The sequence below is a fragment of the Talpa occidentalis genome, unplaced genomic scaffold (assembly GCF_014898055.3).
Source record: "Talpa occidentalis isolate TD23 unplaced genomic scaffold, MPIMG_talOcc4v2.1 talOcc4.2, whole genome shotgun sequence".
Classification (NCBI taxonomy): domain Eukaryota; kingdom Metazoa; phylum Chordata; class Mammalia; order Eulipotyphla; family Talpidae; genus Talpa; species Talpa occidentalis.
In genome coordinates, this window is record NW_023602073.1 from 150,792,579 (window position 1) to 150,820,251 (window position 27,673).

General features: G+C 43.1%; 1 protein-coding gene across 2 annotated transcripts in view; it reads left to right on the plus strand.

The window, feature by feature from the left end:
- The window catches only part of PACRG (parkin coregulated), a 403,478-nt gene that overhangs the window by 184,743 nt on the left and 191,062 nt on the right, over positions 1-27,673 (plus strand). For both annotated transcript variants that reach the window (XM_054697962.1, XM_054697963.1), the window contains exon 3: positions 23,362-23,533. In XM_054697962.1, the coding sequence (XP_054553937.1) occupies positions 23,362-23,533 (172 nt within the window). The remainder of the gene's footprint in view (positions 1-23,361; positions 23,534-27,673) is intronic.

Below are 27,673 nucleotides of genomic sequence, written 5' to 3' on the forward strand. Positions count from 1 at the left end.
TTTCGGTGTGTGCAAGTGTGTACCAGCCCCCAGCTCAGGGGTCACCTCTCATCCTCTTCCTCCTCGCGCAGTGACCGACCCCACCAGGGACAGTACAGTTGGGCCTTTGCAGCTTTTGGAGGTAGGCTTTGCTTTCGCTGCCTTTGCTGTCTGTTTTTATGAGGGAATCAGTGATTCCAAATCATCGCCACTGTGATATTTCCCGTATTCTTCCCCTTTTGGCCACTGACACTGATTCTCATGCTACACTCAGTAGCTGGACAGAGCTTTAAGCCTGAATTTTTTCAAAATAAATGAGATCTCCTCAATTACAGCTAAAGGAGGACCGTGGCCATTTCAAGCTATCTTTGCTAAAAGTCTTTGTGTTTGTGAAAACTAGGAATCCTTAGAGGGTCCTAATTATGGGAAATAATTACGCACGGGCAGGCTGCCCTTCCTTTTAAGCTGTCAGGATAACAATGTAAAGAAAACATACCACTTCCAGTCTCCACCAGTTGGGGGAATGGTGGAGGCCAACTGCGGAGAGCACAGGCCAGCTGTTACAAATTTTAATTAAAACAGTTTTGATAATTAGCACAACTTGTTTATGACTGTGAAGCTATTTCTTATGTGACTCCACCGGTCACCTTGTCAGTTACGGGGGCATGCAGAGGAGAAACTCTCGAGCATATGGAGCTGTGAACCAATTATGAAAAAGCAAAACAAGACAAAACAACTTGGAATTGCTCTTGAACGACCCTCCATCTTTGTCACTCTCATAAAAACAATGAAAGTAAAATCAAACATGTGTCAGCCCTTCCCCACCTGAGCTCAGCACATGGTTTAGGAGGCAAATGACATTACGCTTTATTTAAAGCACTTCTGGTTGAAAAGAATGAACCCAAACCAGTTTAAGCAGAGGCTGTTGTGCCGAGTGCTGGCCTTGGGCCCAGCAGCCCGTAGGAGGAACACAGCCCTGCAGGTTCATCTGCGCCGCCTCGAAAACGCTCGTCGTTCCGTCGCAGGGTTTACCTTTATTGACTAAAGAATGAAAAACACCCAGATAGTCATTTTCCCCTTTCTGTGTGTTTCATCCTGAAAGGTCCATGACTTTGTAATGATATTTTACAATCTGAGTTTAGTGTTATAGTGTCACAGCTGTGCGTCCGCCCAAGCCCTCGTGGGCATCACTCACAGCCGAGTGTCTGTCCTGCCCACACCCCCGCCCACCGGGATCACAGTCCAGAGATCTTGCTGCCCAGCTCTTGCCCCAGATTTCTTCTAAGGGCCGTACCTTTGCTTGCCTGCTCCTATGGCACAGCCAGCACACATCCTTGGGCCTCTTGCCTCACTGCGGACCTGCCCCTCCAAGCCAGATTTCTCTCCTAAGTACAGACACCTCCTGGCTCTCTCCACCTCCTATGGGTGGTGCCTAGTAGCCGCCTCAGAACTCGGCAGGTTCCAGATGGAAATCTCGGGCTAGACCCCCTTCCCGACCCAGTCACTTTACAGAGCTGTCCTCTACCGTCGTCCCCATCGGGGCTGACTGACAGCGCCATATCCGTGGCCCCCAAGATGGAAGCCTTGACCACACACTCCGCCTCACTCCCCCTTTTAAATCCTTTACTTCTGCTTTTGACCTCTACATATCTGTTAGCTATGCCTGCCGCCTCCCTCCCCACCCCCGCCTCTCAGAATGCTCGGCCCGCATTAGAATTCCGCAGTGGACGATCGTAGGTGTTGGTCTTAGCTCCAAGTTTGTCTCTCCCGGCCGCTGAACTGTTCTATTTGTCACGGGTCCAATTGTCCTTGTTCTGACGAGCATCTTTCTACAACAAAACACCCCTCAAGGTCCTTCATAATCTCTCCTTCCCTGTGTCCAGACTCATTTCTCACAATCGCTCCCCACCTTGCAGCCTGAGCTCAGCCCCCCTGAACCTGCTTCTCCCCAGGGCAAGGCTCATGAACGTTCACTCTGCTGCCCCTCTGCCCCGGCGCCCTTCCTGCCTCGAGGGAGCCTGTCTCCATCCTTCTGCGTCAGGCGTCCTGCTTGTCCATGCTCTAACTTCAGTTTTCCCTTTTATAACTTCTAATTTTATCCGAAAATTATCTTACACAAATCCATTTTAATGCCCCTGAAATATCAGACTTCCTCTTTGAAGAAGTGTGACTTTTTAGGCATGATTTTATGCTGCTTGGCAGCTTGATGACGACATGTGGGGGCCACGGGGGGAGGTCCGTGGGGGTGGGGAGTGGGGTCAGAGACAGTTATTTCACTTCAATTCTGAATAGATACGTATTGAACACCTACTATGTGTTCAAAAAAATGCACCACATATTTAGAAGAGGGATGTAATGGTAAAAATGAGAGAGTGTTGGCTCCTGCCCTCATAGAACCTGCAGTCTTGGGGGGTGGGGTGGCTAATCACAGGGAAGCATGTCATTTAATAACCAGAGAGGTCAGATGTTCCGCAGAGCGGGGCGCCCCGCGGTCTCCTGTCTCCTGTGGAGTCCCTGCAGCCTGCACCTGCACCGTTCCCCTTGGGGATCCTCCTCCAGTGTGTAAGTGTCCAAGGGTGGCCCAGTGGATGGAAGGCAGCTGGGACCCTGTGATGGGGCGTCTGGGACCCTGGTTCTTTCAGGGAAGGCTTCCTCGAACTGGCTTCTCACTAACACGTGTGTCCCCAGAAACACCGAAATCCAGCGAGCAGGAGGCATGCCGATTCTAATTACCTGCTCCAGTGATTCTCCATGAATGTATGTAATGGAATTAACTGTAGCGCTGAACCCACACTTTGGTGGATTATTAGCCATTTTCCTCACAGTTTCCAACATTTTAAAAATCAGTGTGTCAAGGCAGAGATTCAGGAATAATGAGATTTCCTTAGATTTGTCCTGGGTCATGATTTACTTATAGCAAATTGACGCTGAATTTGCTTAAATAATTTCCTGCTTCCTCGTCCTTGATCACTTCATCCTATGAGCGGGAAGGGAGGACTTTTTTGCGGTCTTGAAGGGCTACTATTCTAAGCAATCTTTCTGAATTTTGTTCACATTTTTACTTTGACTTGTTGAAAAGTCACGAAGGATGCAGCTCTTGTTTTCAAGTAAACAAAAGAGTTAACGTGTCTGTTTAGCTTGCAGAGAGCTGTCTCTGGCTTAGCACAGAGCCCTATTTTAAGCAAACCACTTTGTGTAATTTTGAAAGTAGAATGCGGATGAAGATTTGCTGCCAGCATTAAAAACCAGTGTAGTTAGAATTTATTTTCCTTTTGAACGTCAAGTTTGGGGCTTTTTCTTTCCTCTGTGGGGGAAAGAAGCTGGTGCAGACACTCTGATTGCCTTTTAAGACTTGGGGGCCACAGTTTCTAGCAGTCTCCAGAGAGATGCCCAGGGGCCCTGCACCCAAGCCAGGGGTGCCCAACTAGGAGCTCAGATGTTCAGCGAAGGGAGATGGGTGGTCACATTAGGAAATTAATTGAAAAAGAAGCATGTGTTGTTTAGAAAAATAGAAGCGGATCAGCAGGAACAAAATAAAAGTCTGTCTCACGGAAAGCCTCGGTTGAGAATTCAGAAATTAGAACTCCGAGGACAATTGCATGTATTTAGCCAACCGAACTCACAGACAAGAGTTGAATAAATATTTCCTCCTCCCTGTCTGCATATTTCACACTCACACCGCACGGAGTACTTAGAAATCATAATTTAAAATACCGGCCTCATCCATTTGCACAGGTTAATGGGGTTCGTCTGTCCAATAACAGACATTATCGAAAATTACACTTTTCCCCAAATTATTCTGGTGCAGTTTAGCTATTACCGTTGCCTATAATATGACCTTTCTAATTAGTACATTGCTTGGATAGAACAACTTTATAATATGATCGATACCCTGCACTGCCATCGCTCAGGAGCCAGGGCGCCCGCCACTGGGTTGGGGAGAAACAGAAACCGTTCATGCCACCCCGGACTCCGCGGCCCTGCGAGCTGGGGGCCTTCCTCGCTGTCAGCAGGACAGCCGGCGAGTCCCCAGGTCACCCCCGCTCCGAGCCCCCCTCCCTGTCTGTTCTCCACTGGACGGTCAGCCCTCGGGGGAGGGGTGCCTACCTGCTCTCAGAGCCCCTCGTTTCCAGCACGTGGGGGCCCGGCGAGTGTTTGCTCAGTGAGGAGGGGCGCACGGCAGGACCCCGGGGCGCACACGCAGCCGCCACCCGAGGCCGCGGCCAGCTCCGAGGCCCCAGAAGCTTCTCCCGGGGGGCCTCCCTGGTGAGGGCGGTGCGGACGCGGGGCCGCGGGAGCTCGTGGGGCCTCAGCTCAGGTTTGTGGGCTCCGGCTCCGGTGGATTTGAGGGGACCGGCCTGGCGCGACCGGGCCGGGCTGTTCTCTCTGCACCGAGGCCCGCAGGGCGGCTCCGCAGGCCTCACCTGACCGCCCCGGCGCTGCTCATCTTTGATGCCGGGAAGATCCGGGGTCGGCGCAACATCACGTCCGTCACTCTCAAAATCGTGCTATATTTAATGATGCAAGCAAATTGAAAAGTATTGGCTAAAATCCGAAAACATTTCTCTCTTAAGACGACTGTTCCAGGATCTCGAGACGCACGTGGCGCCCCGGGCTCTGTTCGGGGGCAGGTGCAGGTGCAGGTGCAGGTGCAGGTGCTTCTCGGCGCCGCGTAAACCCCGCACCAGGGACGCAGAGAGCAGGGCCCTCAAAGGCGCCCTCGTCACCCTTGTGGGGATGCTCCCCCGCGCCAGGCCATGCAGGGAAGAGAGCAGGAGACCCCCGGGGAGTCTCGGGGCGCTGGCAGGCACCGCCAGCGCGCGACCCCATGGTCTGGAGGCCGCGGGGACACACCCTGCAGAGGCGGGAAGGAGGCGCCGGCGCCCGGGAAGCTGTTGGGCAGCGATGGAGCTTCAGTCCGGTTCTGACGGGCCGGGGGATTATGAGGAAAGTAAACCATGTCTGCCGGGAGCCGGCCTCTGAGGCCATCGGTTGTGGGTTCTGGATCTAGACAGCCCAGGCTCTTGGGATCATCCCTGTATTTTTTAAAGATGATTCTTCTTTTCTTTAGCCTATGAAACACTATCTTCAAACCAGAGCAGGTTTCTCGGCGTCTGGTGGCTGTGTGAGTGTGAGTGTGAGTGTGTCTATTTGTGAGTGTGAGTGTGTGCACCTTCCAAGGCTGACAGCTCTGCCCCTCCTGGCCCCATCGGGCAGTCCCCAGGCAAGGAGGGACTCGGCTCTGTTCCTGATCTGCTGGCAGAGCAACTGCGGGGACCTCAGTGCGCGCCTCAACTCTGTTCAGCTAATGAGAGACATTGGCTCCATCCCCACAATATTTTCAATTTAATTAACTGATAAAAAAATTCTATTTTTCATATAAAGTTTAAGTTATTGAAAATGACTTCAATAATAGAAAGCTATTCATATAAACTACGACTCCTTATCAGGCCACGTCCCCACTAAGAGGAGGCATCGCCGCCGTATCAGTAATTTTTCTTCTGTCCGGGCCGTCACTCCAATTTTAAGTCTGCTTTTGAAGTAATGCACCAGCTTTCTTACCAATTTGTTCGGAGTGTTGTTTTACCACCTCAGCTGAGCCATGCACACTAACAAGACCCAGAGCCACCCACACCTGGTTCCCAGAAAGTGGGGTCACGTCATCCTGCACGCGGACGGGGTGGCCACATGCGGTCAAGGCAGGAGTGGAGCTGGAGAGGCTGGCCAGCCTGCCCTGCAGGGGCCCACGCGCGCACAGCACTTGGCTTTTATGAAAGGGAGGCACGAGGGCCAGACTTGGAGGAGACAGGGGAGTGGAGCAGCCATCAACAGACTTGCTTTGAAGGTGGAGGAGGGCCCTGACCCAGAAATGCAGGTGCCCCTTGAAGCCAGAAAACTACAAGGACACAGATTCTTATATAAAGTTTCCAGAACCAGAAGAGCTGCCAACACCAGGATTTGGCAGGACCACTGTGGACTCCTGACTTCAGAATGATGTAATGCGGGTATATTGTGTTCAGCCACTACGTCTGTCATCCCGGCACCCTTGGAAAGGAACGCACAGAGTGTGCCAAGCCAGCTTGTTTACGACCCTCTTCCTCATCTCTCTAGATCACGGCCTGCACCAGAAGCTTTTAAAAACTGACCTTGTCCCCGCCAGTTACTCTCTCTTTTATTGCCTGGGCATAAAGATAATGTGAGGCAGTTGTGGTAAATATATTTGCATTGCCAGTGATTTCAATTATCTTGCTTAAGAAGGAGATTTGGACTCAGTCCTAAGGATAAAAAGGAGAGCGACTGTTTCTAAGAAAATAATCTCAGCTGTTAAGAGAGACAAAAGGAAAAATTAGTTTTGTTTTTAGCTTCTCCATCTCTCTACAACTTATTTTGATTCCTGGAGCTTCTGCAGCCATTTTGTGAGCAAGAGGAGAGCCAGATGCTCATCCTCATGGCGTAGAGAAAGGCTGGAGACTGTCTAGTGTCTTGGAGAGAGGGTAGAGCCATTCAATTCACTGACTAGCTTTGGAGCTGCCCTATCCTGGGACCTCTTGGTTTATGCTTCTGAAAAGCCTGGGACAACTGAGTTGACATTTGTTGGTCATCGCTTCATACCTCCTGCCAGCAAATTTGGGGACAGGCGGAAAGTAACTGAACAAGAAAAGGTGGAAGGAAAAAGATCTGAGTGTGTGATAGATGCCAGAAATTTTGTAAAACCAGGTAGAAATTTGGTTTCGGTGACTCAGTAAAATCAACCACTTCATTCATTTCGTGGTTTACATTTTCCTATTTCCTTTGCTATCCAGTACTTTTAACTTCATTTAGAACATAGGAGATGAAATCGTGTTCTGATACATCACGCATAATCAGAGCCGCATGTGAATCACAAGTGGTTTCGCATGAGCGATCAAGTTATGTGCTATGTGTATGTAAATGGTATATATGTAAATTTTTATATGAAAAGCATATTTCTCTATACGTATAGACTCAGCCGAAATCCTATTAAAATACAGTAAGTCACAGCGGTCGCAGCATAACGTTTCTTACGGCGTGAGAGCAGACCATACGCTTCTCTTCCTAACGCCAGAGTCGGGGATTTCAAATTGGTGGCTTGAAATTGGCCGTGGTGGGAGTTTTTATACCACAAAAAAAATCAGGAAATGCTACTGAGCTCGGCTCCTCCGAGAGCCAGTTGTGCGGCGTGACCCGCCCCGCCGGGCCAGCCCGCCCAAGATGTGGTTTCTCCCCTCGTTGAGGATTTTAATTTTCATCACTTTCAGTGGTGCCTTATTTCTAATCAGAGTGTAATGACATGACTAATATTTTAATCCACTAAATCAATCTACTCCAATTTCCTGGATTGATTACTAAAATTAGTTGCTCATGCTAAGAGAACATTGCAGGACTGAAGGCTTGAACAGTTGGAAGCAATTTCATACTTATTTTGCTCAATTTTTTGTTTTCTGTTTTGCGTCTCTCCACACATGAAAACTACCTCGACTTGCAGGAACTGGCACTAAGGCGGGCCCCGGCTCTCCTGTTTCCCACGTCCCGGCCTCATGAGTTGTGATGTGGCCAAACAGGGCGCTGAATCCTACAAACATCGGGCATTCTGGAAACTGTTTGTCTGCAGATTGTGGGTCATAACACATAACCCTGGGACGAGGCAGGACCTAATAGACTTAATAATCTGGGCCTTGTTTGACACATTTCATGAACTGAAAGTGCAGGAGACTAAATGAAATCAAAGGCCCCTTTCAGTTGAAAAAAGAACAAGGAGCCTAAATAAGTTAGGATTGATGAGTGGGCAATTCAATCTCTTTCTGCCTTTGGGCAAGTCATTTTACCCTAAATGGAATTCTGGTTCTCACTTGTGAATCAAAAGGGGATTGAAATGAATGATTTAAAGTCATGCAAAATGACATGTTGCCCCCAGATGACTACATTCAGGAGGTCTGAAAGCAACACTCGCTTGCCATATTTTGCGGAAATTCCCAGAAAAACACATTAAAATAGAAGGCATTTGATCCAGAGGGGGTGAAAATAATGAAGTACAAAGCAATTGATTCATTCATTCATTTACTCATTTTCCTATCTGTCCATCTGTCCATCTATCCATCCATGCACCCACCCACCCACCCATCCAGACATCCATCCAGGTCTGCGTGATAGGCTAAGTTATGAACCAGATATGAAGTAAAAAGAGAGACAGACTCAGTGAGAGAGGCAAATGATAAATGATGCGTGTGTGTGCATGCGTGTGTGCATGTGTGTGCGCCTGTGTAGTGGGTTACTGTGGTGATGGTAATAAATGATTTGTAATTGTAAAACTTTATAACCTTCTCTACTATCTATAATTGTTCTTGTTTGGAGATTTCGTTTCCACTCATGAGATCTGCCAGGTGGGGAACAGGAAGAGGGGGCACTGGGGACGGACCCAGCTTTACTTCCCTTGCTCCCTCCACTTCTTCCCAGCTGGAGGCGTCTGGGGACAGGAGGGAGTTCAAGTGGCTGCCGAGAAGCAGTGTCTGGAATGGGCCTCAGGTTGTCCTTCTCACTCCCAGGTTTTCAGCTGAACTTGTAGGCCATCTCCCCTGTCCTGGGGTGTGGGGGTGCCCACGTTTGGAGCTGGTCCACTTCCTGGGCATTGATAATGTCCAGTGGCTGCGTCTGAAGCATTGCTGCTGTCTGGATCCCAAAGTTGAGATTCAGCCATAGTTGCCAGCCTGAGCCCAGCGTGGAGCCTCCCCTCTGGTTTCTGCTTGTGCGTGAATCTCTCCGGGCTCTACCCTGAGACCCCAAGTATAATGTGCAGCCACTATCCTCTGCTCACGCTCCCTAGGCGTTCCCTCAGCCCTCTGAGTTGTTGACAACACACACGTATGTTCAGAGGCGTGTCTGTGCACATGCACACACATGCGCATGCGCCTCCCACCCAGAATGGGAGGGCCTGGTACCCTGTTCTTACCGCTGGTCTTCAGCTCCCCTCCACCACCCCTACTTCTACTGCCCCTTCCCAGCTGTGTCCCTACTAGAAAGGCAAGTGGGGGAGCTGGCTCATATTACTGAATAAGTAAATAGTGTAATTACTCATAATTATACTATGTGTATAATGCTATTATAATGGGGCAAAGCGACAGGAATGATTAGCATGTAACTAGGGCTGTTGCAGCTTATTTCCATGAATGAACTAATGTATTATATACAATAGGCAGAGAAGCCGACGCCGTGCTCACCCCCATTTTAATGAGGACACTGAGGGGACTTGCCACCAACATCCCCATCCTTAATCTCAGAGGAAGGGGAAGGGATGAAATTCAGGCTCCAAGACTTGTATTCTTGAAACTAGTGATATGTGGAAAGGCTGCCGCATTTGAAAATTTCATAAAGAATATTTAAATTTCAACACGTAACAGTCTTCAAGATACAGAAAAACAGGACATAGTCAGCAAACAGTAAGAACTTGGAGCATCTGAACTTAGGTTCTAAGAGTGAAATGTCCAAGTGTGAAGCTGGAGAGGGAGCCGGGGGTGACTGAGGAACGGGCTGTCCGGGCGCAGAGTCCTGGGCCCGCCTGTGCTCACCTGCTGAAGGGCGCCTTGAAGGTGAGTGCCGAGGACAGAGCACTTGCCTGGGGGAGGCCTGGCTGCACTCTGCAAGGTGAGAGAGATGCGAGATTGGGGTCAGGTCCTGGAGAATCTGCTCAGTGTTAACTCCTTCCAGAAATACAAGGTGGCCTTTATGGCAGGAACTAACGTGAAATGCTACAGATTTAGAAAAAAAAAAAAACAGATGGATCGTGGCATCAAGGGTCCATCATGCAGTGAGGGCAACAAAATGGAAACAAATATCCAATCATAAGTGCCCCCACACGCAGGTGCAGACGCACAGAGGGCCGAGCCGAGGGTGGCTCTCCTGAGAGGGGCAGGGAAGGCTCTGGGGAGCAGGGGCTTGCATGCCCCGTGGACACTGAAATCTTTGGAACACAATCATATTAAGTTTGCTAATAAAATGATGGCTCCAAGTGCCTGATATATTTAAGTTCTTAGTACAGGTTAGTTATTTTTGTATCAGCCCAAGTTGACCACATTTCTGGTAAAGGAATAGGTGTCCAGCAAGCTTTGCTCAGAGCACTTGATTTATGCAATTTTCATATTTTATAGGTAAAATATAGTGGTTTTAGAATTTTTATAACCAAAACCATCCATTTACTCAGCAGATTTTGAGACTCCTATGAGGCCAGAGGTGTCAGGCAACAGCAAGGCAATCTGGCCTTACTCCTTGGGGACACACCCAGAAACTCACGGACAGTGGCAGAGTCCATGCAGGTGGACTTGAAAACTAGTAACAGCAAGCAGTGGCACAGAGCCTAGAAAACCCAGGCGCCAACAGGAAAGGGATGTAGGAAGTTTAGAAACAGAAAGATTGGAATCACCAAAGGAGGCTTTTGATCTTTCTCTGAGAAAACTCAACTGACAAAGGAAAAGGCGCGTTGGTTATAAGGACAGAAGAACGAAGTCCCCCACCTGCGGAATGAAGAACAGAACAACCCTTTCCCTGGGTGTGGCTGACAGTTTTCCCCCTAACCTTTTTGGGGTTTAAAGAAATAAGCTCTATACTGCACACTAAGCCCTCAGTCTTCTTAATGACAAAACGCGCTCGGTTACAGTTTTTCAAAGTCCGCTTGAATGGTGATTTGAGATGCCTGTTTCTGGAACTACCATCTGGTGTAAAGCTGGTTTCTTTTTTCCCTGCGGTTGGTGTACAATTCTAAACTGTCAAGATCACTTGATTGTAAATCACTTGATTTCTCTAAAAGAAGTACACTTGGGTGAGTGGCCTGTGGTTAAACTCTGAAGCAGAAAATCTACGAGGCAGATGATAATTTTTCAATTAAAAGGGATAAAGGTTCTTGTTGATACACGCACTTCTTTCTAAAAGGAAGTGAAATTAAACTGTGATTGATAGGTGAAGGAAGATGTTCTTAGCAGTAGGATCTTAGCAGTGTCCTCTGACCACAGGCCCCCCACCTCCTCACCCCCAGACCCCATCATTGCAGGGAACAGCAAAGGCTCTCCGTGGGTAGATTTGCCTACAGATGAGGTGATATTTGAGAGGGAGAAACAGTCTTTGAGGAGATGAGAAGCGATCTCAGGAGAGGATTCCAATCTCTTCCTGAGTACTCCCATCTCCTCGAAAAAAACTGCTTTTATGTTACCACGAAACGGTTGGTACCAAGTTTCCCAATTCATGTACCTGACGTCACAGACTCTGTCGGTTTTCCCATCCCGGCAATTACCACCTGTCTCCCCTATAACAGGATCCTGGAGCAGTGAAGCCATATGTCCCCTCTGTGCAGAGCTCGTGAACACCAAATCACAGAGAAGCTAAATACTACATGATCGCAGCTATGAAAAACCTAAAATGGAGAAACTCATAGGAGCAGAGAGCCAGAATGGCCGAGGCATGGCCAGGGGCCCGGGTTGTCCAGTGGGTGGTGAGTTTCAGCGATGCAACATGCATACATTTCTAGGCTGTTCTTTCTTAATTGGTTACTTCATCAGATCCGTCCTTACTTGGAAAGCATCTTCATTTCCTTGTGGCCTAGCCTATTCAGTTCAGTATTCAGCAGGCGCCTTCCTGCCTTCCGCCCGCCAGCTCTCCCAGCCCAGGTCACTGTCTCCTGACCATGTCATGCCCAAGAGGCACCTTACTCAGGAGGCTCATTCATTCTCTTGCAAGGCTTGCCCCGTCCCCTTCCCAAGAACACTCTCCTTATTTGCTCCAGTGCACCTCCCCACCCCTCCCTCTACACCAGGACTTATCTTACCCTCACTTGACATTTAATCTTGCACTATTTTGAAAGTGTACTTAACTTTTTGCAGGTGTGTTCTTTTCTTTATAGAAACTGGAGAAAGAATTACCATCCTGTAGCACATTTAGCTCATTTAATCCTCACCAAATCCCTGGAGTTAGGCATCATTTTGTAAATGGCGAGCCAAGATCCAGAGGGACAGCACCTTTCTAATAAGGAAGGGGTGGAGCTCGCTGCATGCAAGTCATGCCTCTGATTCCCACCCACGCTGCTCTCCATAAGGGCTGTGCCATCCACTCATTCTTTCAATAAACTGGTAATGTTAAAACATGGAGCAAAAGAAATCAGTAATATTTCTCCTAATACACCTTCCTCTTTTCTCTTACCCACTAACTCTCCCCGCCTCTCCCTGACATTCAGCACTGCACGATACCTAGTGTAGCTATTCGGTATGTTTTTGACTTTGCTTTCTTAGCCAATATTTCATTAAGTAAGATAGGGATGTTTGAGTGTATGAAGAGCCTTCATAAAATTTGTAACTAATCCTGCAAAACACTTTGCACAAGTTCAATTTACAACACTTTGCGTAGATGAAAGACCTGCAATTGTACCTGTTTTCACTGGCCCAGAGGAGGCTGAAGATTTTACCTTTTGTGACATGAGATGAAATCAGCATTGAGCCTTGGTTTCTAGGGACAGTGGCACCCCAGGGAGTACGGGAGACCCACCCAGCACCTCTGCAGAACTGCTTTCTGCAGACGTGTGCTCACCATCACATTCCTGCTCCTACTGTGTCAGGCGATCTCAGGTTGTATGTGTTGTTTGCTGTAGTTTAGTAGATCCTTTTGGAGGCCTGGAGACATTCAAAATGTTTCCGCATACACAGATGGTGACTATGTCATTGTTTTATCCCACTTTGGCTTACAAAAGATTTTACAGGAATGCTCTGCTTTCGGAACCTGAAACAGCAAAGTGATATGTTGATGTGACAAACTGCTAATGCTACTGTTATAATAGCTTGTTCCTAAAATTGCTTCCTGACACTAATTTCACCTGAACTATTCCTTTCCTGAATTCTTTGGTTCTACTCTTTGATCGTACATGTTAAATTTCACAGTATAATTCAGGGACAACGTTTGTAAAATAATCCAATGCACTACAATTAATGCCAGGGGTTAAAGCCACAAATAATCTGTTTCTAACTCTGCCTCAGTTCCTCAAACTCTGCCTGGACGTCTTATGTCTCTTACTTTTCCATTGCATGAACACTTGTACTCCTCGAAGACAATTATATAATTCCCTCTGTTCCTCTTTACCTTTACCCATATTTAGCATTATACAGGTATGTGGTAAAGACAAAAGAAAGCCAGAAGTTGCATTTTAATACATATTTTTTCTTCCTTGAATGCTTCCCTCCCTTAAAAATGCTACTTTAAAAGTTTTAGGAAATTCTTTTAACTTTATGATAGGTGAAAGAAGGTGGGAACGTTCAGTTATAGAACAAGGGGTTATTTCTTTTTTATTTATTGCACCTAAAAATATCACTCATCGCCTGTTGAAGTTAGGAACACACAATTCCTGGATAATAAAGGTTAAGTGTGCATAAATTCGAGATCTGCTTACAACTGACCTTTAGCTGTCTTGTTAGCATTTTTGACGGAAACTTAAAATAAGGTTAGTCCATAAAATAATTTGATTTCCCACTCCCCAGTCCAGATTTGTCCCTCAGTGAATAATATCTCCCAGCCAGCAGAGCCATCAGTATTTCAAGGGAAGCAGCAGCCCTCAAGATAGTGAGAAGACAAGCAGGTCAATGGGAAAAAGAGTGGGTTGAGATTCTCTCTCTGTCCTAACCTGGGATAGACATGTCACTGAGATGCTCAAACCTTGAGTTTCTCTTGTTGAGAACAGAAAAATGTGCTTTGAATTTAGGCTGAATTAATTTGAGCCAAATTGATTGATTTGAGCAGAATTGCCATCATTTTAGGGTTGAGTCTTGAGTCTTCCCATTCATAAGCACAGTTGATATATTCATTTGTGGATAGAAAACTCTTCTTCCATTTATACTTGTGAATAATCTTTTGTAATTGTCTCCTTTAAGTCTCACCTATTGATTTACTTGTATTACCTGTTACCTTATAGGGTTTATTTTGCTCCATTTCTTGCTATTGTGAACATTTTAAAAAATATTTTCAGAGTTTTTAATGGTCTATAGAAATGCGATTGTCTTTGTGTTGATCTTTTATGCAGTACTTTTTCTGTACTCTTACTGATGCATATGTGTCATAAGAGAGTGTGTAGATTCTCTAAGTGCACCATCTAGATAGGCAGATCATCATTAGATAGCTAGAGTTTTGTTGCTCCCTTTCAAGTCATAAAGACATATTTCATTTTCTGCATTAGCTAAAAGCCCAACACTCAGTTGCATGGATATGATGGCAAAAAATACTTCTCATCTCTTTTCTAACCATGATGGGAACGTTCTTAACGTTTGCCGATAAAGTATGCTATTTGCTGTAAGATAGGGCGTTTTTTGTTTTTGTTTTTGTTTTTCATTAATGACTTCATCAAAGAGGATTGATTTTTCCTCCTTTAATCTCAAATTTTAAGGATGTGAAAGTTACTGGGTATTTCTACAATGCAGCCTATCTGGCCATGATTTTTAACATACTGCTGAATTTTGTATACCTGGTGCTTTATTTTAAGTCAGTGAGATTGGACTGTGTGATTCTGGCACCCAGGTTGTGCTAGCTTCATGCAATACATGTGTGACTTTCCTTCTCTTCCCGTTGTTATAAAAGCTCTGTATATGTGGGCATTTTTCTATTTTTTTTAAGATGAAGTAATTTCATTGTAATTCAATTCTAAGTCTATAAGGCTTTTCTCTTCGATCTATGATTTAAAAGTGCTTTTAAGTTTTCAAATGTGTGGGATTAAGAATTTTGCTATCTTTTAATGGTTTGTTATTTTATTGAATTTTCATCAAAAAATATGACACATGAAAAATACTTTGGGACTTCTTGATACATGTAGCTTAGCACTTGTGCAGCTTTCTTAACTACCTCATGTAGGCTTGGAAATACTGCTTTTTCTGACTGTTAAATGCAAGGTATTATTTGTTCCATTAAGTAGATCTTATATTTAAAATTTATGTCTAAATTTCATGCTAAAAAGTAAACAAATTACAATAATAAAAAAATAGAAAAAGACAATAATAATAGGGATTTAGCCCACCAGTGAATAATATCTAGTAAATATTTTAATAGTCAAATTAGTACCAGTTCATGAATAAGAAAGACAGGCCAAACAGAAAGTCAAGAAATAGAACTTTATGAGAACATGAAACTTGAAGTTGGTGGGAGACTATTCAATAAGCACATATGGACAGCTGGGTGGACACCTGGGAAAAAGTTCCACCTGGAAGCACACCTCACATCTTCTACCCAGAAAAGTGATAAATGGTGTAATGCTCTAAATGTAAAGAAATTATGAAAGCACTAGACTAAACAATTATACCTTTTTTAATTGTTTCTATTCAATCAGCTACAATAATGGGAGAAAACTTTGTAATAATGAATCAAAACTCAGAACCCATTAAAGATGAATATATTCTAAAACATGAAAGGAAATCTGTGTGGCAAATGAAAAATTTGAAACAATAAAAAATAATAAATCTCCTCAATATAAAAGATTTCCTTAAAAAAATAAAAAGCTAGTGCCTCAAAAGGAAAAAAAAAATGACAAGGGATATGAAAATACAGTTCCAGAAAGGGATATACAAATGGCTTTCAAAAATATCTTTAGGTGATTATTTTCACAGTAAGATAAATGCCAACTAGAACACCAAAATACCATTTTACCTATAATATTGTAAGAATCAAACTTAGATAACTTTTTCTATGAACAGACACTAGAAAGCAGGTGCTCTCATTTAATGTTGATGCAAATATAATTTAGTACCATCACTATGAATCACTGCTTAACAATGTCTATGAAAATTAAAAATATGGATACTCTTTAATAAAGCAATTCCTCTTCCATCATACTTAAATACCCTTCTCTTTCACTTTCTCTGTCATTATATTTGAATGTGGTGCTTATAAACAAGTTTATAGCTGAATTATATTTCCTCTCTTTTGAAAATCTGTCTTACAACAAAAGAATTTAACTCATTTACACTTATTGTAGTTACATATATTTGAATTTGTCTTACATATTTTCTGATTTTTCCTGAAGGCAAGGGGTATTTTAACCAGCCTTCTGTTCCCTCTACTACTTTCTGTTCTTTTGGAAGTTAATTTTATTTCTATACTTTCAACAGTACCCTTGCACTATAATGTACTTAATTACTTAGTAAGTTCTAAAGTTTATCTCTAAATCTATTACTAGCAATGTCAGGATCTTTTACTGAATCAAATCACCTCTCTTTCATATTCTCTACATTCCTTTTCAATTTTGACAGCTTCAATTTGTAAATCCACCATATTGATACATATTTTTATTACTATAGTCAATGTTTTTTAGTTTTATCAATTTGATCAACAATTTGTTTATAAATACTTCTTGCATCTCATTTATTTGTTCTATAGTCTGCTTATTTTTTAGGAAATGATACACTTTTGTTAGGATACCATCCATGGGTTAAGAAATATATCAGTCTTGGTCAAATACATTTAATTTGTCTTTATTTTTGAATGGTAGATTAGCTGAGTATTGCATTGTAGATTATTTTTATCTCAGAAGGTTGAGGGAATTTTACCCTATCTTCTGGCCTTAATTCTATTAATGAAAAATGTAATTTCATTCTAATTTTGATCCTTTATATATAATCTGTTTGTATTTCTAGTTAATTTTAGTTTTGTTTTTATGGAATTAATACTGGTTTGTAGCACAACATCTGTTTTAGGAAAACAGGTTCATACTTCAAATGTATGACACAACACCATACCCACCACTAAAGTGCTACAAATCTTCAACTACAGTCCCCTTGGACTCTACCTTTTGCTCCAACCCCAACTTTATCTCTAATAACCTCAGTTCTGTTGTCAGAATCCAAAGGCTTGTTTTCATTTTGTTTTGTCTTTTTGCCCTGTTTCTTTATATTCCATATGAGTTAAATTATCCAGTATTTGTCTTTCTGCATCTAACCTGTTTTGCTTAGCATAATCCCCTCAAAGTCTCTGTTGTCACCAATGGCAAGATTTCATCTTTCTTGTAATAGCTGAATGGCAGTCCATTGTGTATACATATCACATCTTCTTTATTCAATCATCCATCAATGAGCAAATATTTAGGTTGTTTCCATAGTTTAGTTATCTAGTAAGTTTTCCGTATGGTGATTTCATTATCATAGTGATAGGTAAATTTTCACTAAATGGACATTTTCTGTGGCAGTCCCAACTACTTGAATTTTACAGGTATTAACCTTTTTGTATTTTCTTTTGTCTAGGTTCTGGAAGTTTCCTAAGAATAATTTTTTTCTTAATTCTTGACTTCATGGTTTCCTTTGGATTTCTTTCTATTTCTCAGGAGAATTTTTTTCCCATTGAGAACTTTGTCAAACACCAAGTTACCTTTCTGTTTCCACAAACTAGTGTGAAGGGACTTCTTAGTCTCCTTTTCTCAGGAGAAACTGTCCTTCAAAGGCTTCAGTTGTGTGCAGAAACCTCAGCTTAATGCCCTTCTCTTGCCCACTGACCTGAACTGAGACACTAAAGCCCAGGCCTCTCCTGGCCTCATCCGTCTCATCTGTGTGACTCTGGGTTTTGTCTTCATATCTCAAACAGGAAGACTTTCTGAGCTTGACTTCTTGACTTTGTCACCATCTCAAGATCCACATCAACTTTGTCATCTTGCCTAAAGTCTCTTTTTTAACATTAAAGCACATTTTTCATGTTAGAATGTCTTACTTTAAGACATTTCAAAAATGTCATAGATTTTTACATGATTTTAGTTGTATATTCGATATCATTTAGAAAATGTAAAATTATATGGCTTTTAGTTGTTCATCATCACAACTGCTTCCACAAACATTTGAAAATAGTAGTATATTCATGTTTGAAATGCAGCAAATGTACATATAGATGCATATATCGCATGTATGTATGTATCAGATATTGCTTACTGCCCTTCTAACTTGTAAGATATCCTCTAGTATCTCAATATCTTCCTCAAGGGTTGAAAAATTGTGAGGTAGGGCTTCACTTTGTGTCATGATAAGTCCAATGGAAGCTGCAATATATTAATAGATAATTATATTTTTTCAGATTAGTTTGTGATTCTAAGAGAAGTCCTCAGGCATTATTATAGGAATTCTAATAACAGATGTTTTCAACATTCTGTTTCCTAATTGAAACAAGAATATGGAAAGTGTGAAAATAAGTTTCCTATTTGAGTTTTTTAATGAAAATCATTAAACCTCATTGTGTTACTCACCTTTCAGCACAGCAGCACCACTTTATACATTTGTTGAGGGGAAGGAAAGGTATATTAGATAGGCCAGGTCAAATAGAATTTTACTGCTTTGACCAATGTTCACTTTGAGAGATCAACTTTGTAGGTGCTGTGTAATCTTTTTTTTAAAGATATATTTATGCATACAAGAGCTGGGGTACAAGCCAGAGATGTGGGGGGAGGTGTGAGAGGATTCACCAGAGACAGATTGGGGAGCAGAACAAGCAGACTGACTGAAATACACTGCTGAGGGGAGCAGCGGGTGAGACAGAGAGGTCTGCTGTGCCATGTGGGTTGCTCCCTGGCCGGCCAGTTTCGAACTCGTGCTGTAGCCTGCGGAGTGATTCATAATGTGGTGCTTAACCTCTTGCATCACCAGGGAGGCCCCACTATGTGATCTTTTAAGATTAAAAAACATAAATTTAAAAAAAAAGATTGAGCGAGTAGAAACACTTGAGGTCTTGAATTGATATCCAAGTGACTGTCTATCAGAATATCACTGTGTGATTTTAACTATATTTAAATAGCCTTGCTCTGGGCTCCACTTCAGTTTTCTTTTAATTTTGTATTTCTTGCATAATCTTTGAAGAAAGCTTGCCAACTTTTTAAAAAGTTTGAAAACTACTATTTATGATAACACTAAATATATGTAGTTAATATTATTATTAAAGTTAGTTATTGTAAGAGAACAGTACTTTATATAACTGAAGAAAGTTTTATTCCTAGATAACCATAAAAATGACCTTTTATAAATCTAAATGAATAAAAAAAAAGCCAGAAATTTAGAAGAACTCAAAGAGACAGTAGATACCATATGATAAATATGATTAAAAGTAAAGGGTTGCCTAATTTATCTTTTTATATTTTCAGTTTTCACCTTTAGTTAATCTCAAACTCTAGATCATTTAAAATTTTTATTTTATTATTACCATTATTCTAATTATGGACATACATTAATATGTTTGCAATCAGTGCTACTGTGAGATACAAACTTTTCCAGCTAAAGTTTTCAAAATAAATAGAATAGTACATTAAGCCCTAAATGATGTTTGTTAAAATGAGAGTAAATAGAAAGAGTAAGGGGCCCATCCTGATTATTATGAGAATGCTCATAAGTGACTTAAATGTGAATAATCACTGCCGTCCTACTGAGGGAAAGTAGCATATTTTTTGTAGAATAAATAGATACACAGAAACTTACATCCTCTGGTGCTACTTACTGAGTCAGTGTTCAGGCCCAGAGCCTCTTTCTGAGCCCTGCCACCATCGCCCCAGAACCCATCTGTTGCTCTTCATCTGGCTGTTGTTCCTTAGCTGAGTCCACCTCTCAGTGAGTTGCCACAAAGGACAGATTCGAAAGGTCAGAATTTCAATTCAGCACGTGCTCATGGAGTATTTACCATTATGCACCAAGCACCCTTGCAGGCAGTGACAAGTGCCCAGAACAACAGAACTTGAGAAACCGCTCTGAATAAGTGACAAGGGCTATGAAAAAAATACCAAACAAGATGATAGGCAGTGGGAAGAGGGCTCCCTGAGCTGAAATGCAGATGAAAGGATTGTCCACAAGGAGAGGTCTGGAGAGAAGTCTCTGGGACTTTCTCCAGCCTGAGGAGCTAAAGGCACCAGAGTCTTCAGAGACAGTGCTCCCAGGAGGGCAGGGAGAAGTGAAGTAACCCAGGGACAGGGCAGAGACAGTCCTGAGAGACCAGCAGTGCCCAGGTATGTGGGGTGGTAGAAATAGGAAGGCAATAGAAATGGGGAGATTAGTCAAGAGCTTATTGTAGTAATCCAGGTAAGGTAAATTTGTGGCCTGGACTAAGCTGGTCTTGAGCAAACTGGTGACAGAGTGAAATAAGGATTTGATCGGAGAGAGAATCAACTGGGTTGCTGATGACTTGAGCATAGAGTTTGAAGGAAAGGAATTAAGGATGGCCCCCCGTGTGTGCTGGGGGGTATCCGGATGCCCAGGGAGATAGCTTCACAAGATTGTCTGGTGATGGGCTGATGAGGACTGAAAATAGACCTGGAGGTTTCCACAAAGTGAAGGTCGCTGGTGAGGAGAAAAACAGCCGCAGTGAAGTGGTAGAGAAACAAATGAAAAGAGAATAGGAGGGAGGGAGGAAGCACAGCCAGTTTTATCGTGGAAAATAATGTGAAAAATGGTGCAGTAGCTGGAAGGAACTCTTCAAAAAAATACATTAAAGAAAAAAATAGTCATTTTATTAAAACAACAAGACACATACAAGCTCTTGATTGTAAATGGACTGTGAGAGGGTTTCCCCAAGGCCAGATTCATCAACTGAAACAGTATTATAATAATAAAAAAGAACCCTAGGAGACATGCAACCAGAAAAGAAAGTTATATACCAAAAATAATTACCCTGTGGAAAATAGAGAAATGTCTATAGTGCTTCATGATGTTTGTGGCCTTAAAATATAACTGATAAAAATCTCAAAATAAAGTTAGGAGGAATTAAAGACAGAGATAATCCTTTTCTTTCTCAGTCTTACTCAAATTTTCATTCATTTTTTCCCTGCCTTTCAATGACTCCCCTTTCTCTCTTCACTCTTTCCTCCTATTATTTTTCTTTCATTTTCTAAACTTTGAAAATAAGAATCATGTGTGTGTTTGATATTTACTATTGGAAGACATATTATAAAATGAGAAGGAAGAAAACAAATCCATCTATAAGTTACTTAGAAAAGATATTCCTAAAACATGAAGGCATTGAAAGGAAGTAAAAAATATAGAAAAGGATATAGCAGAAATATCGGTTATGACATATTACATTAGACTAAGACAACTGCATTAATGATGACGATGACAAAGACGTGAGGGAAAGAGAAACAGTTCACCAGGAGACTATAATAATGCTGAACCTTGATGCACCCAACAACATAGTCTGAGTGTCAGTGCCATGTCCTGCAGCCAGGCTGCTTGGATTTAATCCCAGCTCGGCACTTACTAGCTGTGACCTTAGGCAATTAATTAATCCTCTCTGTACCTCATTTTCCTCCTATTGAAAATCAGGGTACTAGCAATATCTACCTCTTCAGGTTTTATGAGGACTAAATGAAGTAATACACTGTTTACAGCAGCGTCTGCTGTCACAAACGTTGGCATTTTCATTACTGATGTTGTTAGCATTGCTTCCCTAACCCACACAAAGAAAGAACATCAACAGAATTCTAAGGAAAAATTGGCATGGCGATAACTTTAGTGGGAGATTTTTAATATATTTCTCTAAGGAAGATAAATATGTTTTAAATGTTCGTGAAAACTGCGAGGCAGCTGCAATAAAGATGTCTAAACTTACTGCCTTGTCTTTTAAATCTTTGCAAACAAAAACTAAATAAAATAATCTCTACAACAAAGCCATAAAACATAAAATTAATGAAAAATAACAACTAGGGTCCAAAAAAATGAAATGACAGAAGTTCAAGTAGATGTGATCATTGATGTGAATGTTAACATATTAAAATGCGAAGTCTTTGATAATATTAAAGCACAAACTTCATGACTTGCACTTATAAAAGAAATATGTGCCAGTACCACAGTAGGTTAAAAGAAAGAGAATTAGAAACACATGTCAGCAGGTAAATAAATACAAAGTGTGATACTTTTATCATGAAGGGAGGTTACAAGTTCAGATCAGAGACTACAACTTTGTACCTTCTGGAGCTGTGTAATGTAACAATAAGCCTTTAATTGTACAAGTAATATTCTAAAGTGTTTCAACTGCTCACGAATTACTGGGAAAATTAGCATTAAACATATTTTCTGACTTTTACTATGAATAAGCAAATTTTATGAATCTATAAGGAATATAAAATAAAAATGATGTGTGCGTATGCCTCCATCTGGGATTCATTTGAAAGGCCGGACTCCCCTGGCCCTGCTTCTCAGTTCTTGACCACTTACCTCCTGGCTGGACTGGGCAGCTCCTGAGCAGCCTGGAGACAGGCCCCCTGCTCTGGGAGCCACAGAAATCCTATTTGCCCACACTTACGGCAACACTCACACATAGTGGGCTCACTGCCAGCACCTCACAGCCAGGGGCAGGCAGGTGTGTGGCTAGCACACTGGGAAGGAGTTGAGGTGGGGGGTTCCTAAGAGCCTCCTAAATGAAAAGGGTTTTGCTTCATTATAAGGTGATAATGAGAAGCTGAGCTGAGTGCCTTCATACGGATTTCAAAGCAGGGAAGTGTTCACTTCTTCCCGGGAGTGCTACCTCCTCTGCTGTGTGGGCTTGTTGTGTCTGCCCTGAGCCTGCCCGGGGGCTTCATTACCTCCATGATCTCACTGTCCCTGCTGTCACCTTCCAGATGCTAAGTCAGGTCATGGACACATGGACACTCTGGATAGCAGGGGTCTAGGCTAGCCCAAATCTCCAGCGATGGACAGTCAGGCGCCGTCTCTTTTCTCATGCTTGAATTTTTGTTCCCTTTGCCTGTTGATGCTGAAAACTGTCACAAAGTCCTGGAGAAGTAGTCATGGAGACGTCATTGAGGGTGGAGGATACAGACATGGGAACGTGATGGAGCAGACGAGATCAGGAGTATTTTGATTTTGATTGGTCTTTTCAGTCCACTGTGTGGGTGTCTTCCCCATTTTTTTAATGGCATCCACATTCTACTTGACCCCAGGCTCCAGGGAACATCACAGAATCATGCTTTACCCCTCACTGTCGTATTTGTCAGATCCTAAAAGTCATGTTTCAAGAGCATCTCTCAATGTGCCGTCCCTATTGGATTTTTGTTAGAAATTCTAACGCTGATCTCTTTTCAACTTCATTTATTTTTTTATTCTTGTTTGTATCTTTTTAGCGTAGATTCTATGGACTTGAATGCTTTTCCACGTCACTTTCATGCCAATGGTAAAACAGTGACCAAGATACTAAAATAATCCCGGTGTAGGTTATTTATGACTTTAATCTGTTAAGATTTAAAGGTCAATGATTTTAACCTGATTGCTAAGAGAGACATGCTGGCCTTCAGGTTGTTAGATGAGTGGGTTGATAAGATCTTCCTGATAGTCTGAAGACTCTACTCCTCCTAAGGTGGGGACAGCTGTTTTCACCTGGTATTTCTTCTCTCCCCCTCTCTCCTTTCAGGTAGAAATTGAGAAGCTGGATTACCATCATTATCTGCCTCTGTTTTTTGATGGGCTCTGTGAAATGACATTTCCCTATGATTTTTTTGCTCGGCAAGGAATCCACGACATGCTGGAACACGGGGGGAACAAGATTCTCCCTGTCATTCCACAGCTCATTATCCCGATTAAAAGTAAGTACACAGGTGAAAACGCATCACTCCATTTACATAGCGCTGCTTTTGACAACTTGCTAATTAAGCAATAAAACACAACAGACTGAAGCTATCAGGTTTTGCAGGAAATTTTATAAATTAACTTACGAGGCCAGACATCCCAAATCTCCAAATACATCCCATCATCCACACTGCACTGCCTATCATGAAACTAAATTGCACAGCACTTATCCCAATTTTGAATGCTTCCTACTAGTGACATAAGCATTAACCTTAATTTATATGCCAGACTGGACAGGATGTGTCTTTGTACGCACCGTCACTAACTTCCATGTTCTTTTTATGAGGACCCTAGTTCTTAAATTACACTGTTAGCATAATTATGTTCAGTAAATTTTAGATAGTGATAGTCAAATATTTAGAAAAAAGTCTAGAATGGATAAAGATGGTATTATTAAATATGTGCATGTTTTTGATCTCTGATCGATTACCTGGAGGCACTCTAGAGTCACCGTCAAGGGCTCTGTCTGTCTATGAAGTGAGATTCCTTCTTTTATAGCCAAGATCTTGCACCTGAAGTCCCTTCTGACTCACTTTCTGAATCAGCTGCCTTCCCAGCATGTCTGAGATTTTCCTTTTCCGGTGACAGCTCCTGAATAAGGCCTTGAGTTGCTTCTGGCCCTGCCTCCTCACTTCCCTGCCACAGCTGCCACTGACCCTTGTGACAAAGCCAGCCTCCTGGCACAGGCAGGGCAAGCCAGCCTCTGCCCAAGTTCCAGTGGCTACACCTGAAAAAAAATGCAGGCACACCATGGAGATGCAGAGGATCCTGTTCTAGACCACTGCAGTCAAGCAACTATTGCCATGAAGCCCATTGTTTGAAATGTTCAATTTTTAGTGCATATTGAAGTTATGTTCACACTATACCATAATCTATTAAGTGTGAAATGACTATATGTGTTTTAAAAATGTACACACACTAAATTCCTGCTATGAGTGAGACCATCCGGTATTTTTCCTTTTCTGACTTATTTTGCTGAGCATGATCCCTTGTTGCTCCCTCCATGTTGTTGCACACTGCATGTGTTTATCTTTTTTGATTGCTGAGTAGTATTCCATGGTGTATATGGACCACATCTTCTTGATCCAGTCATCTATTTTTGGGCATTTGGGTTGTTTCCATAGCTTAGCTATTATAAATAGTGCTGCTATAAAATAAAATATTAAAAATAAAAAAGTTTAAAAAAATAAAACTTTATATATTGACATGGCATAAGTAAAAAAAAACGTACACACACTAATTAAATAATACTGTGTTATTACGAAATGCTAACCATCATCCGAGCCTTCAGCCAGTGACAATCTCTTTGCTGGGGGTGGGTCTTGCCTCAGTGTGGACGGCTGCTGATCAGTCAGGGTGTGGCCACTCAGGGTGGCTGGAGCAGTTTCTCAAAATAAAACAGCAGTGAAATTTGCTGCATCAATTCACTCTTCCTGGAAGACCTCTTTGTAGACCGCGCTGTTGGCTGCCAGTGTTTTACCCACAGTCCAGCGGCTTCCAGGACTGGAGTCCATCCTCTCAGCCCTGCTGCTGCCTTAGCAACTCTTCTATGTCGTATCCCATGTCCACTTCCATTTCCACGATGTTTGCAGTGTCTTCACCAGAAACCAGGAAAACACTTTTTTACTCAACCAGAAGAAGCAACTCCTCCTCCATTAGCTTTTTCATGAGGTGGACCCATTCAGCCCCATCTTCAGGCTCCACTTCTGATCCTAATTCTCTTGTGGCTTCTACCATATCTGAGCGACTTCCTCTCCTGATGCCTGAACCCCTCAGAGTCACCCCTGCAGCTTGCAATGTACTTTCTCACCCTCCTGTTCATGTTGATGTTTTGGCCTCCGCCCAAGATTCATGCATGTTCCTAAGTGACATCTAGCATGGAGAGTCTTTCCAGAGGTTTTCGGTTGACTTTTCCTGGTTCTATCAGAGAAATTTCTATGTCAACTATAACCTTACGGAATACATGTCTTAAACAATACAACTCGAAAGTCAAAATTACTTCTCAATCCATAGGCTGTAGAATGGATGAGTTAATGAGCATGAAAAGAGCATTAATGTCCATGTCCCTCTCCATCATTGCTCTTGGGTGACCAAGTGCCTTGTCAATGAGCTGTAATATTTTAAAAGGATATTTTTTTCTGAGCAGTGGGTCTCAACAGGGTGTAAAATATTCGCTAGACCATGTTGTGAACCAATATGCTGCCATCCGAGCTTTGTTGTTCCACTTGCAGAGCGCAGGCAGAGAATATTTAGAACCACTCTTAAGGGATCTAGCATTTTCAAGATTGCAAATAAACATTGGCCTCAGATTAAAGTCACCAGCCATATTAATTCCTAACCAAACTGGCCTCCTGTCCTTGAAGCTTTGAAGCTGGCATTGACTTCTTCTCTCCAGCTATGGCACCCTGAGTGGCATCTCCAGTATAAGGCTGTTTCTTCTACTTTGAAACTTTGTTGCTAAGTGTAGCCACTGGCATCATTATTTTAGCTAGATCTTCTGGGTAAGTGACCCCAACTTATACATCAGCATTTTCATGGTATGGAGGCATTTTTTAACTTAAACCTCATAGACCAAACTCTCCCAGTCTCAAAACTTTTCTCTGACAGATTTCTTGCCTCTCCAAGCCTGCATGTAGAACTGAAGAATTAGGCTCTGGATTAGTCTTGGCTCTAGATTAGACTTTGGCTTAAGAGATAGCTGTGTCTGGTTTGCTTCTACCCAGACCTCTCAGACTCTCTGCATATCAGCACTTGGCTGTTTTTCTTTCTTATCATTTGTGTGTTGACTGGAGCAACACTGTTCATTTCCTTCGAAAGCCCTTCCTTTGCCTTCACAACTTGGCTCACTGTTTAGCACCAGAGGCCTAGCTCGGGGCCTGTCTAGGTTTTCAACATATCTTCCTCACCGAGCATAAGCACTTCTAGCTTGGCGGTTGAATTTAGCATCATTAGAATTCTGGGCAGTTGTGCTGTGGCTGTTGAGATGGACTCACGCAGCTGGAGACTCCTGCCCCTGCTTTCTCCCTCTGGCCACTGCAGATTCCTGGTAAGTGGTATGCGGGTCTTCCTCTCACTTGAACATCTAGAGGCCATTGTGTGGCTGCTGACTGGCCTGATTTCAGCATTTCTGTGTCTCAGGGGATGGGATGCCAGTCCATCGGGCAGTAGGAACACACACAACATCATGCATGAAGTTTGCTGTCTCTTATGGGCGCAGTACATGACAGCAGCAGAGGCTGCTGGCCCCAGGCCATGGTAACAGATGAAATAATAAGGATGAGATTTGACATATTTGAGGATTTCCAAAACGCAGCACAGAGCTACAAAGTAAGCACAGGCTGTTGAAATGGTGTTTGGACATGGGTGGCCAGTTTGTAAAAACTGTGAAGTCCATGAAGTACAATAAAGCTAGGAGGGCCTGTTGGTCAACCCGGGGCCCTTCCCTGCAGCCTGGAGGATGTGACCTAACCCGCGGGCACCTCTGTAGTGGTTTCCGTGTCATCTGAATTCTGGACACTTCAGCGGTCACTGCTTGAGTGAACTAAGCTGTGGAGCTCCTGTCATGGCCTTGAGGTTTGTGTAGGAGGCCTGAGCCTGACCACTCCCGCATCCACCAGGACCGGAAAGCAAGGCAAATGCAAGGACGGGGAGAAGTAGCAGCGAAGACCACTGTGGAGAAGAACTGTGATGAGCAACTGTCCTCTTCTCACCTCTCCTGCCGGCCGCCTGCGGAGACCTGAGGAAGGCCATGCATCGTGAGAACCTCTTCCCGGGGGGTTTATTCTCTTGTACAGATCACGGTTTTTGAATACGTTAAATTCTACTTGAAGTGCCACGTTTTCCTAAAGGCTAGTGGACAGGTTTTATTGGTAGACAGAAAGTCCCAGGACATTCTCCCAGGCTCGCTCTCGAGAGTATTTTACCCTCTTGCCTCCGCCCCTTCCAGAGTGGCAGCAATCCTGGGAGTCTATTCTTGAAAACAAACTGTTCTTTTGGGGACCCCCGCCTCTCAGGAGTCCCCCTGACCTCCCCGTGGGGAACACTGAAGGGCAGAAAGAGCACTTATAATGAGGCCCATTAAGCCATTCCAAACTAGG